Source organism: Macrobrachium rosenbergii, chromosome 21, assembly GCF_040412425.1.
Source record: "Macrobrachium rosenbergii isolate ZJJX-2024 chromosome 21, ASM4041242v1, whole genome shotgun sequence".
Lineage (NCBI taxonomy): Eukaryota > Metazoa > Arthropoda > Malacostraca > Decapoda > Palaemonidae > Macrobrachium > Macrobrachium rosenbergii.
In genome coordinates this window covers 23,248,144-23,261,812 of record NC_089761.1, presented here as the reverse complement: position 1 = coordinate 23,261,812, position 13,669 = coordinate 23,248,144, and the positions used below count along the sequence as shown (strand labels likewise).

The window sequence follows — 13,669 nt, the reverse complement described above, 5'->3', positions numbered from 1 at the left end:
ATTAATCTAAGTTTCCCAGTTTAACAGTTTAACACTTAATTTTTTCCTGCAGTATCTTTATAGCTCCGTCTTCATTATGAACATACTTTTTGTAAGCATTATGTTGTTAATATAACAATCCCTTCAGTCGTAAAGACGGGGAAAGTTATGACATTAATTTAGGATAACAACACAGTATTTTTCTTCTTTTTTTTTTATTTTGCCATGACTGTGGAAGATGATCATTCTCCCAAAATTCGTTTCACTGCTAGAATTGCTGTTACTTATCCTTCACAGGCTCTGTACCTCGCAGGTTGGTAGTGCCGTCAGTGTACCTCACGCGGTGCACTGTAGGCATTACTGGAGGTTCTTTGCAGCGTCCCTGCGGCCCCTAGCTGCAACCCCTTTCATTCCTTTTCCTGTACCTCTGTTCATATTCTCTTTCTTCCATCGTACTTTCCACCCTCTCCTAACAATTTTTTCATAGTGGAACTGCAAGGTTTTCCTTTAAAACCTTCTTTACTCTCAATTTCCCTTTCGACACTGAATGACCTCATAGGTCCCAGCGGTTGGCCTTTGGCCTAAACTTTATATTTCATTCCTTTCCACGAGCTGTGTTTCTACTACGCCTGTGCATTGTCGTGGGCAGTCGCCAAAAAAAAAAAAACTCTTCTTCTCTCTTTACCAGCGGAGAAGGAGACTGGTAGCATCTCAAGTCTCGGCTGAGGATAATACCTCTTTAATTTATGCGAAGATGTCGAAGGGTAGAGCGCCATTACGCGTCATTTTTCTCTGAATGAAGCCAAGTTACATAACAATCTCGGCTCATTCTTAGCGTACCGCCTCACCCCCTTCAATCTCTTGTTTGGACCCAGAGTGCCTCGTCAGATTTTGTTGTAAACTGAGATTTTGTTGTTATTCTGTAAAGATGATGCGTTTTTTTTTTTCATCTGTCAGTGAGTTCAACAGGTTTGCAGATGCTTTTATTAGCAGATGCTCACGTGTCTGCGTGTAAGTTTGTTAGGACGTGTAAATACATGCACAATTCTCTTTGGAAGGGTGGATATTGTCATGGACTTGCTAACATGCTAAAGTTAAAAACCAGGATAAAAGAAGAAGTAAAGTTAGTTACTGGAACTTTACAATTCAAAGAGACACACAGCGTGAGAATTACAACCCCATCCGTTTTGTCGATAGAAAGAATAGGAGAGGAAATGTTCTCTTTCCTTCTGTCTACATTCCATTGACACAAGGGATGAGGTTGTAATTCTCACGCTGTGTGTCTCTTTGAACTGTAAACATCCAGTAACTGACCTTACTTTTTTAAATCGTGGGTCTAACTTTAGCATGATACTAAGTCCGTGACGATATCCACTCTGTGTTATCATCTTATCGTATGTGTTATCACCTTACCGTTATGAATTTACCGAGTGAAATTCATAACTGAAGTAAGAGAAAGAAAATACCCGAAGGATACCTGAATTTTAGATACGTAATTTAGACCCTGTTTTTTTTTTTGTTTTTTTTTCCTAGTTCGTGTTTTTTCCGTTGAGAAAGAAAACATCCCAAGAGATCCAATATCCGCTCTCTCTTTCACTCTTTATGTATGTTTTCTTTGCTACGAGAATTATTTGCGTTATGAATATATGCGGATATTTAATATTTTATGCGAGGGGAAACAGAGATGGAAGGGATACAAGGAAAAAGTGTATTGTAAATCTAGTTTTATAGGATTATGAAAATTTCACAGGTTATTATAGGAATTCCAACATCTCCATTGTGAACTGTAGAAACGTGAATCATTCGTGAAAAACACACTCCTTTACTTGCAGTTGGTGATAACCGCTTCAGTGTTGTTTAAAAGGAAAGAAAGTAGTTATATCAGTTATATGTTCTGTGTTCTTAGTCATCTTGATTGTCATTTTTCCAGTTTTTGTTAAGTCGTTTTTCTGTCAGAATTAATGTCAGGTCTTCGGCTTTTTTCATGATCAAAGAAGAAAACAGCTCAAGTTTCATGCGTTTTGTACTGATACATGTACTATATGTGTTGAAGTATTATTTCACTACTTAATCTCTCTCTAAATTAAATTATGCTGCAGTTATTTTGTATTTTATGGCAGAATGACGTTACAGCGGCTAGTGTATGCAAATATTTATTACCGTAAGTTTCCAGATATAATACAGTATTATTCCATGTGGATGTGTGCTAATATATGTCTGTATGTCATCGGATCATATATTATATGATATATAATATATTATAATACTCATACTACCATAAGTTTCCAGACATAATTCACACTTATTTCATGTGGATGTATGATAGTATATACAGTATGTATGTGATTGAATTATATACTATATAATATTGAGTAAAAAGCCATAATAATACAATTGAGAGACTGTATTTTTCCTTTTCAGTTGGCTGATGAGGACAGTTGTGCAAACGGTCGAAAGCTCCCCTGTTTTATCCTTTTTGTATTTTGAAAAGTACGGTCTCTCATTTACATTAATGTGGCTTTTTACTCATTATTTCCTATCACAATATAGTGATGCACCACAGACTATATAGTATAATGTAATACTCATATTACCATAAGTTTCCATATATATATATATATATATATATATATATATATATATATATATATATATATATATATATATATATGTATGTATGTATATATTATATATATATACACTGTATACTGTATATGTGTGTATGTATGTACTGTATATAAGTATGTATGATTGGATACATATATATACAGTATATATATTGTATATGTATGTATGATTGGATACTATAATACTCACTCAGTCTCGACTTCTTCCACAGACGAAGCTATTGGTGGAGGCCGTGTAGGAGCCCATGACTGGAGGGTGTTGGTGTGTCTCACCTACACTGACGGAGATTCGTCTGTTTGTTTACCCAGGAAACTCTTCCCGCTCCTTGGTCAACACCAGAAGGTGAGAGAGAGAGAGAGAGAGAGAGAGAGAGAGAGAGAGAGAACAAAAACACGGAAATTTGACGTTAGATACTCCTAGAGTTTCTTGGAAATTCGCTAGATTGAGTGTCTTGCTTTGTTTGTTTGTTATTTTATAATTTGCTTACATTTTTATAAATTTTGTATTAATTTGTTCATTTATTTTTTTACTAATTACTGATCTCTTCTTTCTCCATTCCTTCTTTTCTAATATTTGATGTCTTCTTTCTGTATTCCCTGTTACCTTCTGTTACTTTTTCAAATGAACTCCACATTCTGTGGAGGCTTGAGTTTCAAGTCGGTGGCCCCTGTGGGCTTGTTCCATATGAATAGGGTTCGTCCTGTGAATAATAATAATAATAATAATAATAATAATAATAATAATAATAATAATAATAAGAATTGTGTTTTCCATTTCTTTGATGACTAAGAAGTTCTTCCGTGTTCGTGTGTGGTTTTACACCTTTGTGATTCCATTTGAGTTATAATGAGGAGTCGCGTTGCACATTTTACTTTTTTTCTTCTTTTATTTTTCCAAAGTTTGACTAAATTGCCAGAGCATATTCTTGTTTTCAGTTTACAAATTATAGAGATTCAATGCTGTTTTCTTCATGTAGAATTGGTGTGTATTTCTTTTTTTATTCCTTTCAAGAAAGCATTATTGACGTCCTTTTTTTTTTTACCTCAAATGCGAGGAGGAAAGAGTGATACTTTTTTTCCTACCCGAAAGGAACAAAGTGACTACGTTTCTTGTGTTCAGAGGCGAATGTGATAAATCACTTTTCATTTCCTTACTACAGCAAACGGGGTGGGGGGGGGATGGGAACGGGTTGGGTGGGCGGGTGAGAAGTAGGCAATTCAGTTTGTCGTAGACGGGAAACTAATAAAAAAGTTTATAGAAAGGCAAATCAGTTAATCCTGTAGATATACGATTTACCTTGCAAATGGAAGTATCCTTCTACAGGCAGACGAAAACCGACGTAAAGTTATGAGGTAAATACGCAGAAGGATGTCTTCTCATATTCTTAAAAACGTGTGAGAGATCAAGGTGCTCTCAGCTACTTATAATATGGATAGTGACATGAATTACCTTTAGTTATTATTCTTTCAGTGTTCAGTAACTTCGTTTTCTCTGGATGAATAATATAAAAGAAAATATATTTTCTTTTACACTGGCCGTAAAATTATAATATTTTACTGTAGGTGAAGGACATTGTGGCAAAGTTATGTCATTTATTAGACTTCATTTCTTTGGTCTAACATGAGTACTCATACTTAGAAGAGAGACTGGTATTTTGTATTTTCATTAGCTTAATATTATTTTGAGATTTCTATGTAAATTAGATTTTTGAAAAAGTCTGGTAGCAGGCAGGCCACACAGTTCTACGAAATATACATATATACATATATATATATAATGTATAATATATATGTATATATACATATGTATATAAAGAGAGACAAGAGATAATTGTGGCCGTGTGTCTGTTCCCTATTCTTCCTGATATGGATCCTCTTTCTCCCCCATCATTTCCTGATAGGCTTCATCTCTTTCTTCTCGTCGACGCGCGCCTTCTTTCGTTTCCTGATCTCCCTCGAATTAACTCCTCCGAAATACATGAACCTCTGAGCCCGTTAATGAAGGGTCGTCTCCTGCAAGTGCTACTCATATTATCATGATCATTGCTAGTGAAAAGTAAAGTCCTCCAGACGGGGAATATTTAGGTTTCTGGTGTCAGTCTCTTGGTTAGGGAAACTCGGTCTTTGATGTTTAGGGAAAATTCCTCAGATTTAGGGATATGTACTTTACCCCAACAGAAGCGTTTGCCCCCGTTTTAGGGAGATCCGGGGAACTGCCATATTCTAACTCGTTCCTCTAATAGCTTGTAGTAATACTGTATATACTGAAAGCGCAATTTAACGGTTAAATACGAAGTAAGAATAAAATGCTTTTTATTGACGTTTTAGCCTTCTCTTTCTAGAATCAGCACGAATGGGCGATAGCCGCCCTAATCACGCGGAAGACGAACGACGTAAAGATGTTTGTGATTGTGATCAACAGCTATCAATCCTCCGTTCCTTTTCTCATTTCTTTTTCTCTAGACTGAGTCACGAGTTGTGTATTTCTTTGTTTCTGGTGTTGTCGTTGTCTCCTTTTTTTAATTGATAATAGTAGTAGTAGTAGTAGTAGTAGTAGTAGTAGTAGTAACGTATACTGTAAAGTTTACATAAGTTTGCATGTCTTCAGACGCATTTTAAAACAAGATTTTTTTATGAAAAAGTATTCCATTTATGATACTGAACACTCTTTCAACAATATGGGAGAATGAACACTAATATATGTCTGTTTATTTATATTTATCTTATTTCCAACGTACAGTAGGCATTCATTATATTTCCATACGAATGGCGAAGTTGATGACCCAACTCAACGTATATATATGGAAGCTATTGCATAGTTGCGCTGCCAAATGAAGTTGATGTCTCCCTCCCCACTCCCACCCCCCATTCATTTTCTAAACCTTGCCTTCGTATTCGTTTCCCATCGCTCTCTAATTATTTCCATTCGTGACCGAATTCATCCCGAGTTCAATCCGGGCTGATCCGGATTTAGTACATTAACTCCTCCCTTCGCTCCCGCCAAACCGCGCGCTGACTTGTTGGAACTCAATGGAGCGTCACCTCGTCACTTTGGGATGTTATTGTTCGAACAGAGAAAATGATTCCGTCTGGAGGATTCGTTCAAAGGATTCCGTGGATATGTACGAAGCGATAATAAGAGGTCTCTTTGTTGGTGTGTATTCGTATCAATTAATTTTTAATGATAGACTGTATCGATATGTTTTTTTTTCCGTTGACGGGATTTATGAGATAGGGAAAATGTTTAGCGAAAGTTTGGGCTAAGTCTAGACCGTGTGACCTTGTAAGCGTAGCTACGTTTGTATATCGATATGGTGAGCTAATATACATATGCCTATTATTAATTTTTGCAATAAAAAAATAGTATGAAAGATGAAAAGCAGATGAATATTGAAGAACATATAGGAAAACGAAAAAACCAAACATGAACATGAAATTTGTAAACCAAACACGGATACGAAGTACTCAGACCGAAGAGGCATTTACTATTCAAAGGATGAGAAATAGTTAAGCAGAAAAGGCATTTCTTATTCAAAGTGATTATTTGATAGAGAAATCTAGAGCTTAACCAAGCACAGATTTCTAAATATAGAGCGGAGTGGGATGTGAAATATGCAAACCAAACACGAACACCGAATTCATCAATGAAATGTTTATTGGGAAAATTAAATTAGACCTAAGCATATAGCTATTACTGCCCAACTACCCCACACACGCTAACTATACCTAAATAGAAAGGAAATATATTCACGCCTCGTTTATCAAAGAGAAAATTATTTCCTTTATAGAATTTTGCAAAACTTAGATTTGTAATGAGACTTGTCGTACTGAATAAAAACTTGGTAAGTTTAAAGCCTTCGTAAATATTTAAGCTGGCCATAATTATGTTTATCTCTCTCTCTCTCTCTCTCTCTCTGTCTCTCTCTCTCTCTCTCTCTCTCTCTCTCTCTCTCTGAGTTTTAAAACGAGCCTTTGTATGAGTGTAATAGTTTAAATGCTGCTGAGTAAGTAGATTTTTCGGAAAAGCTTAAAATACCCTCTCTCTCTCTCTCTCTCTCTCTCTCTAGTGAAATGAGCGTATATAAAGAGGAATTTTCGATTCCAATGAACTTCAATATCTGCCAGTGCTGTCCCTCCCCCCTCTCTCTCTCTCTCTCTCTCTCTCTCTCTCTCTCTCTCTCTCTCTCTCTTTCCAAACAAATACGTAAATTAAAGTAAGCACAATTTTACGGCAGTAATCAGGAAGATAGGTAATCGCTGCTGCAGAATTCCTTCAGTCAGTAAATTACCTTTCATTCCCTTTAGTTCTCCTGTGGCAGCTCTCTTTGCATCATTACAGTTTCTTGACGCATGTCGAAAACTTTCCGACGGTTTATTTAATAGAAGTGAAGGGAATTGACTCCCATACCTCAAGGAGAGAGTGTTTTAGGCTGCCTTTCTTTTAATCACATCAAGTTATCATCGTCCTTTTAATCTGAGGAATCCACACGTAGTTTCGTAAAGTCAAACGGATTCGAACATCTCGATAACCATACTTTTCATCCTATTGACCTTTCTGAACATTTGTATAACTCCGTTTTATTAACCAAGAACGGACATTTCGAAGTCATGGGCATCCTTCTTATTCCCCTTCACCGCCTTCTGCAGGTGGGTCGGTTGCCAGGCCTCCGAGGGACGGTGTGGCGAAGGGAGAGTCTCTGCGACCTGCTGCATTCTGCCAGGCTCGTGTCCCCGATTCGCGCCCTCGTTCCGGCCTGCTACGCCCTGCCCGCCCATCACGCTTACCTAACTGCGGCAGCTCACGCCCTTCCCGATACCTCGGAATGGGTGGTTAAGGCAGCCCACTCCGGGAGAGGCGTTAAAGTGATTGACAATAGGAAGTTATTGGAGGATTTACGAGACAAACGGTAAGATAAAGAATGGAAATGTGTGGTATCAGTATTTAAAAAAAAAAAAAAAACAGAAATGTAAAAGGACCTTAGTAAGATACGTGTAATTAAATAAAACAAATTCATACAGTTTTGATTATGTATAATTCACATGGGATTGAAAATAATTTTAATGGGATGTTTCATAAAAAATATTTAGGCTTTATGAAAGGTGAGCTTAACACCTTGAATCATCCAACAAGCAAATAATGTCTGAACGTTTTGTTATACAATGGCATTTATTTTGGCGTATTATTTACTGTTTACACGCATTATTAATACATAACTAATAAATTATGTGTAAAGTCCTCACTCGTCCCGTTAATCCCCCCTGCTTCAGAATAAAGAACGTATGTATTTTATTTATGTATTTTATTAACAGGTTGGGCTCTGGGGAAGTCGTGCAAGTCCACTGGGGGCCTCCCCTGCAGGTGCTCGGTGCCACTGTGTCGGTGCGGTTGTATCTGTTGATTACGTCACTGCAACCTCTAAGGGCGCATGTCCATACCCATGGAGAAGTCATGTTCAGGCATTTGCCCAGCAGAGGGTATGCCAAGGTAAGCGGGAGCTTAGTTCGTTTGGGTAGAACTTACACGTACACACGCGCGCACACATATATATGTGTCTGTAAGTATATGTATGCTTACATACATACACACACATACATATATATATATATATATACGCACATATACATATGTGCTAGTGTATGTGTGCGTGCGTATATCATCACCTCAAACCCTGGATGTCACAGAGGGCCTCTGTGAAACTACGCCATTCGATTGCCATCGATTAACCTAAATCTCCTTCTCGTAATGTCTTTTTGTGTAACGATTTTCTTAGCATCTCATCTTGCTGTAATATACATTTGCCAAAGTATATAAGAAAGACTCTAGCGGCCTTCCCCTAGAAAATGTGATTAAAGCCGTACAAACAACACGAAGATAAGTATCTATATGTAGCTTTAGTATAACCATATATTACACAAACTTAAGCAAGTATGTATTACATTCAAGCGCTGGAGCACTTAGATAGTCCCACTTTCTTCTGCAGATCCAGGATCGAGTTTGGAGTTGGACGGAGCTGGTGTCGTGGGTAGGCCGGAATTCTGGCGAAGAGGCCATGAGGTCTCTGGTAGGTCACACTGAGGCTGCCCTCACCGCCTTGGCCCTTGCCATAGACCTCCTGATACCTCCCAAGGTGCACAACCTCAGGAAAACCTCTCGGAGGTTCAGGTAATGATTTCATAATTTGATCATTCAAAGTTGTAGGAAATGCAACGGAAATGGAGTCCCGTGTGTTTGGTACTCTCACAAGATATCTCGAAAATTTATCGATAGACTCCTGATAAACTTTGTGGAAACATGGATTTGCACTTGGAATAATTGTGTATAAAAGCATTATGTCAATTTTTCCCAGTGGTTGCCTTTTCCAATATCTTTCGTGATAAAGATAGATTTTCGAAAATGATAAAATCTTATGCATTCCAACTAGACTAATCTTATATAAGATTTATTGTTGGAAGGACGAACTACGTTGTAATGCAATACATAACCAGTCTTGTTTGTTTCACCAACAGGTGCGAGGGATGTTACCAGCTCCTAGGAGTCGACCTCATATACAACTCGACCTACCATCCAGCAGTCATGGATGTGACCGGTCAACCTGACCTGTCCTTCAGCCAACAGGAAGCGCCATCTGTCCAGCAACAACAGAGCCGTCAGCAGCGCCCCCCTGCTGTTTTTCACCCCAGCCATGTTTTCGGCAGGTCAAAGGTCACGAGGGACATGTTGCAGGTCCTGCTAGGCGAAGCGAAAGTTGCTCAGGAGGTCAATCAAGCTTTGGTTGAAACGGCTGATAATTTAGGTTAGTTTTGATTTAGATTTCTCTTGACTGAATAACATTAATGGTATTTTTATTATCCTGACTTCAACCAAAGAGGAAAGTCTACAATATATAAAATACAGCATCAAAGCTTGTAACACCATGGGACCTATGTCACTGTTGCTTCTCCCTCCCCCCTCCCCCTTCCCCTTCCCCTTCCCTTCCCCCTTCCCCTTCCCCCCCCTTCCTTCCCCTTCCCCTTCCCCTTCACCTTCACTTAAGGCACACACAGGATCAAAATAAAATGTCCCTGGTTCAGCGTAAGTCACTGAATGGATTATTTTCATATTAATTTTGTAATATATTTCGAGTTGCGTGGTATTACACCTAGATGAGATTCCCACCTGTTGAGTTATCTTCAAAAATATTATTATCATTATTATCATCATTATGCAGTGAACTGAATTTTTTAAAAATCTTTTTTCGCCTCATTAAGATGTGAAGGATAAGAATGTGTACTTAGCGTTATTGTTTCTACAATGTAAAAGCACACTTTTTTTTTTTTTTTAAGAAATTTTCTGGTCTACTTCTCAAATGTAGTTTATAGACACAGCGCCCATCATCTTTATAATCTTCAGATTGCAGGTTTATTATCCTGGGACTTATGTGGACAATCCCCGCTCCCCCAACCTCCCGCTCACTCATCATATTTTATAAACCAAACGAACTCATGGTGTTATCAAACTTAAAGTTCTTCAGCTAAAAGATCATTTTATTTTTCTTAAAACTATTAAATTGTTTAATGTTTCAGCGCAAAAGTTTTGTGTGTGTGTGTGTTATTATTAATACGAAACTCAAACGCGATAGAATGCAACGGAATATCCGAACACATTCTAAAAAATTTATTTCATGTTGACAGGATACAGATTTATCTTACCTTTACCATGTATGAGATATAATTAACTACATTCAATAACTGTGTTTATTTATATATCTTTTATTTATTTATTTATATATCTTTTATTTACTTATGTATTTATATATCTTTTATATGTTTATTTATTTGCCAGGCGTCGTGGGCATCGACTGCCTCATCACGCATGACCTCTGCCTGACCCAGGATGACTTGGATTACCTTATCCAAACACGTAGAGAGAGCGGCGTGCACGCAACCGCCGTGAGAGACAAGACGCCGTTAAAATCAGATCAGTTCCAATATTCAACGGTTCAGGAAGAGGGAGACTGGACCAGGGATGAAGACAAAAGAAAGGAGGAAGAAGAAGAACGCGCTGATGACGTCACGGGAGGAGGCGGGAATGACGTCATCAAAACAAACAGGGTGAATCAGAATGATCTCGACTTACTGGAAGATTACGAAGGAGAAGAGGAGAGGGTGGACGAAAATGCCCAAAGAAAGGAAGTCGATAAAGCGAAAATAGATCAGATAACGACAAACAGGTTCGCTCAAGACGGATTCACCATGATTTACCCGTCCCCGATTGGCAGGGCGTACGACCAGGTAAATTCAGAGCGTTTGGTAGAATGTCGGTAAGGCGGGAATAGATGCGCTGGTTATATCGTGTGTTGTTTATGTAATCTGCATTTTGGGATTTATTTTTAATAAGCATTACAATCCCATTCAGGAATATGTCTCATTTAATGTAAGGAAGCCCGGGTAACCAGCTGTGGGCGTCTTTTGACTCTTTGATTATTCCAGTATGTAAACTACAGTATAGCCATCCGAAGGTTATAAATACCCCTTTCGATAGTTTTTGTATGTCTTTGTAAAATCAAGTATTTTTTATATAAGAAACAGAAGCAAGTGACATTCTATGGTCAGATTCGTCTTCTAAAAATTAAATTGATTAAGGAATTGGAAATTAGTTCATAATTCAGTACCATAATTTTAGGTAAATGATACAGCTCTTTATAAACACTGAATAAAACAAACACTTTCCATCAGAGTTTCTTATCTCTTACTTATACTTAAGAGTATTCTTTGAAAACCCTTTATTCCAATATTGAAGCCTTTACCAAACGTATTTCCACATAACTTCCCATTGTATTTCAATTCAGCCACCTTTGCTTTCAAGTCACCTAGCAAAACCACCCTTTCGCAGTCTCTAAGCCCAGCCAAGTAAAGATTCACTTTCAGGAAAAAAAACACACTCACTGGACGTAATCATTCTTTGTTCCTTTTCCTTCACAATTTGTCATTTTTACCTGCAAATGTTGAACATTTCTCTTCTGCACCACATCCACGCATATTCAGACCCCAAGAATTAGCATTTATTTCCACCACATAAATAAAAGGAATGGGGCTGCAAACCCCCATGCTTTGTGCCATTGAGTACAGGGATACACCTAGAATTAATGACAATAAAAGCTTGAATTACCTTTATTTATTTATATTTTTTATTTATTTATTTATATATTTGAGTTATATATATATATATATATTTTTTTAGGTCATCGCCGATTTATATCATGCAGTTTCTGCCAACACGAGCGCCGCTTTTGCACCTTCCGCATATCTCTTGACGTAAGTGATTGATTTTTTTTTATCAGCTTGGCATCACAACAGGAAAAAATCCTCGACAACTAAAATATATTTTTTATTAAAAACAAAGGTTTTATACTCGATACAAGAGCCTCTAAAAGCAAATGTTTTGTACCCGGTACAAGAGCCTCTAAAAGCAAATGTTTTATACTCAATACAAAGAGCCTCTCATGAAAATTCATTCTTGCATTTACTAGAATCATAAAACGTAAATTTTCCTTTAATGTAAATTATTATTATTATTATTATTATTATTATTATTATTATTATTATTATTATTATTATTATTATTATTATTATTATTATTATTCAGTAGATGAAATCTATTCATATGGAACAAGCCCACCACAGGTACCATTGACTTGAAATTCAAATTTCCAAAGAATATTAAAGGAGGTAAAGGGAAATACAGAAAGAAGAGATACCACTTATTAAAAAGGAGAAGATCAATTAATAAACAGATAAATAGATGAAGATGTATCAGTATGCGAGAAGAATACTATTAGGGTAGCAATGCATTGCATCTTTGCTTGAAGTAAAGAAGTTCCAATTTCACGACACCCTCTGGGAGGCTGTTTGATTATTAGAAAATCCGTGATATCAGTGCATATATGTGTACGTATGATGAACAGCTTGAATACCTCCTTCATGTGTTTGTGTATTACAATATCTGGATTTTATTCTATCATTATATAGAACGTTCATCTCTCAGCTTTCCTTGTAAATTTATATTATTACTTTTCTTAGTCTAAAGTTATGATAGTAGTGCTTTTATCGGTGCGTTATTTCTTCTGTAGGATACAATATGTGTTAGTTTATCATCAAAATCCTGTTTCTTGTATCTCAAATTAATTTTTCATTTGATACTCCGGAATTTTCACATTCCAGTAATTGCACCGAGTTGCCATTGACAATAGATATACTGTGTAATATGATGTTCCTTCTGTATCATTTAGAAAGGAACGAAGCCATATTACAGCAGCGCAATTAAATTAAAACATATTTTTCAGCATTATTTTTCAAAGTGTACACTGATTGGTTTGTTGTTACAATTGTAAGTGCATTGATGTATAATGACCGCTTTAAACTTTGAACCGTTTTGAAGTGTTACGTCTTAAAGGAAAAGCATAAATTCTTTAAGAAAGAATTCCCATTAAGTATGAGGTCGTATCCTTTTGAAGGGAAAGCTGGCGTCACACCACGAGAGATCTGCATAATTTGGTGACCTCGCTCGAAGCCTACCACCGCCCTCTGCCCCCCGGCCTCCCGCCGATGCTAGCCAGGTATTGGTCTGAAGTAAAACGCCTCATTAATAAAAAAAATTAAAAAAAAAGTCCTTTTGATGCCTTTTTCATGATATTTGCTTGGAGTCTGCCACTTGAACATTATACTTGAATACGCTGTTTAGTTTGGCGAGCTCCGAAAGTTGGGACAAAGTGGTTCGAGCTCTGTTAACGAACCTAGAAAGTTATTAGAATCTCAATATAGATGAAGACCTAGGTTAAATAATTTATAATTAATCGCAAGTATCCTTTATTATCGTAGCCTGGATCTACGACAGAGTGAGGACGTCCAGGAGAAGTGGCTGAAACACCAGGAGAATCGAAAGGAAAAATGCATGGAGGGTAAGTTACCTTTGGATTATTCTCTCATTCGTGTCGGTTGCAAATTGGCCTCAGGCTAGGCTTTATTCTGTTGCCACTAAGTTCATTTTTTGGTCGAATTTGGATAAAAAGAATCTTCGTATTTAA

The 13,669-nt window shown here is 37.1% G+C and overlaps 1 protein-coding gene across 1 annotated transcript in view; it reads left to right on the top strand.

Annotated features, from left to right (window-relative positions):
- The window catches only part of LOC136849818 (cadherin-like and PC-esterase domain-containing protein 1), a 183,513-nt gene that overhangs the window by 163,977 nt on the left and 5,867 nt on the right, over window positions 1-13,669 (top strand). Inside the window, exons 5-13 of the mRNA XM_067123272.1 lie at window positions 2,819-2,949; window positions 7,254-7,513; window positions 7,917-8,091; window positions 8,588-8,769; window positions 9,114-9,400; window positions 10,429-10,877; window positions 11,827-11,900; window positions 13,100-13,201; window positions 13,464-13,543. Of these exons, the coding sequence (XP_066979373.1) occupies window positions 2,819-2,949; window positions 7,254-7,513; window positions 7,917-8,091; window positions 8,588-8,769; window positions 9,114-9,400; window positions 10,429-10,877; window positions 11,827-11,900; window positions 13,100-13,201; window positions 13,464-13,543 (1,740 nt within the window). The remainder of the gene's footprint in view (window positions 1-2,818; window positions 2,950-7,253; window positions 7,514-7,916; window positions 8,092-8,587; window positions 8,770-9,113; window positions 9,401-10,428; window positions 10,878-11,826; window positions 11,901-13,099; window positions 13,202-13,463; window positions 13,544-13,669) is intronic.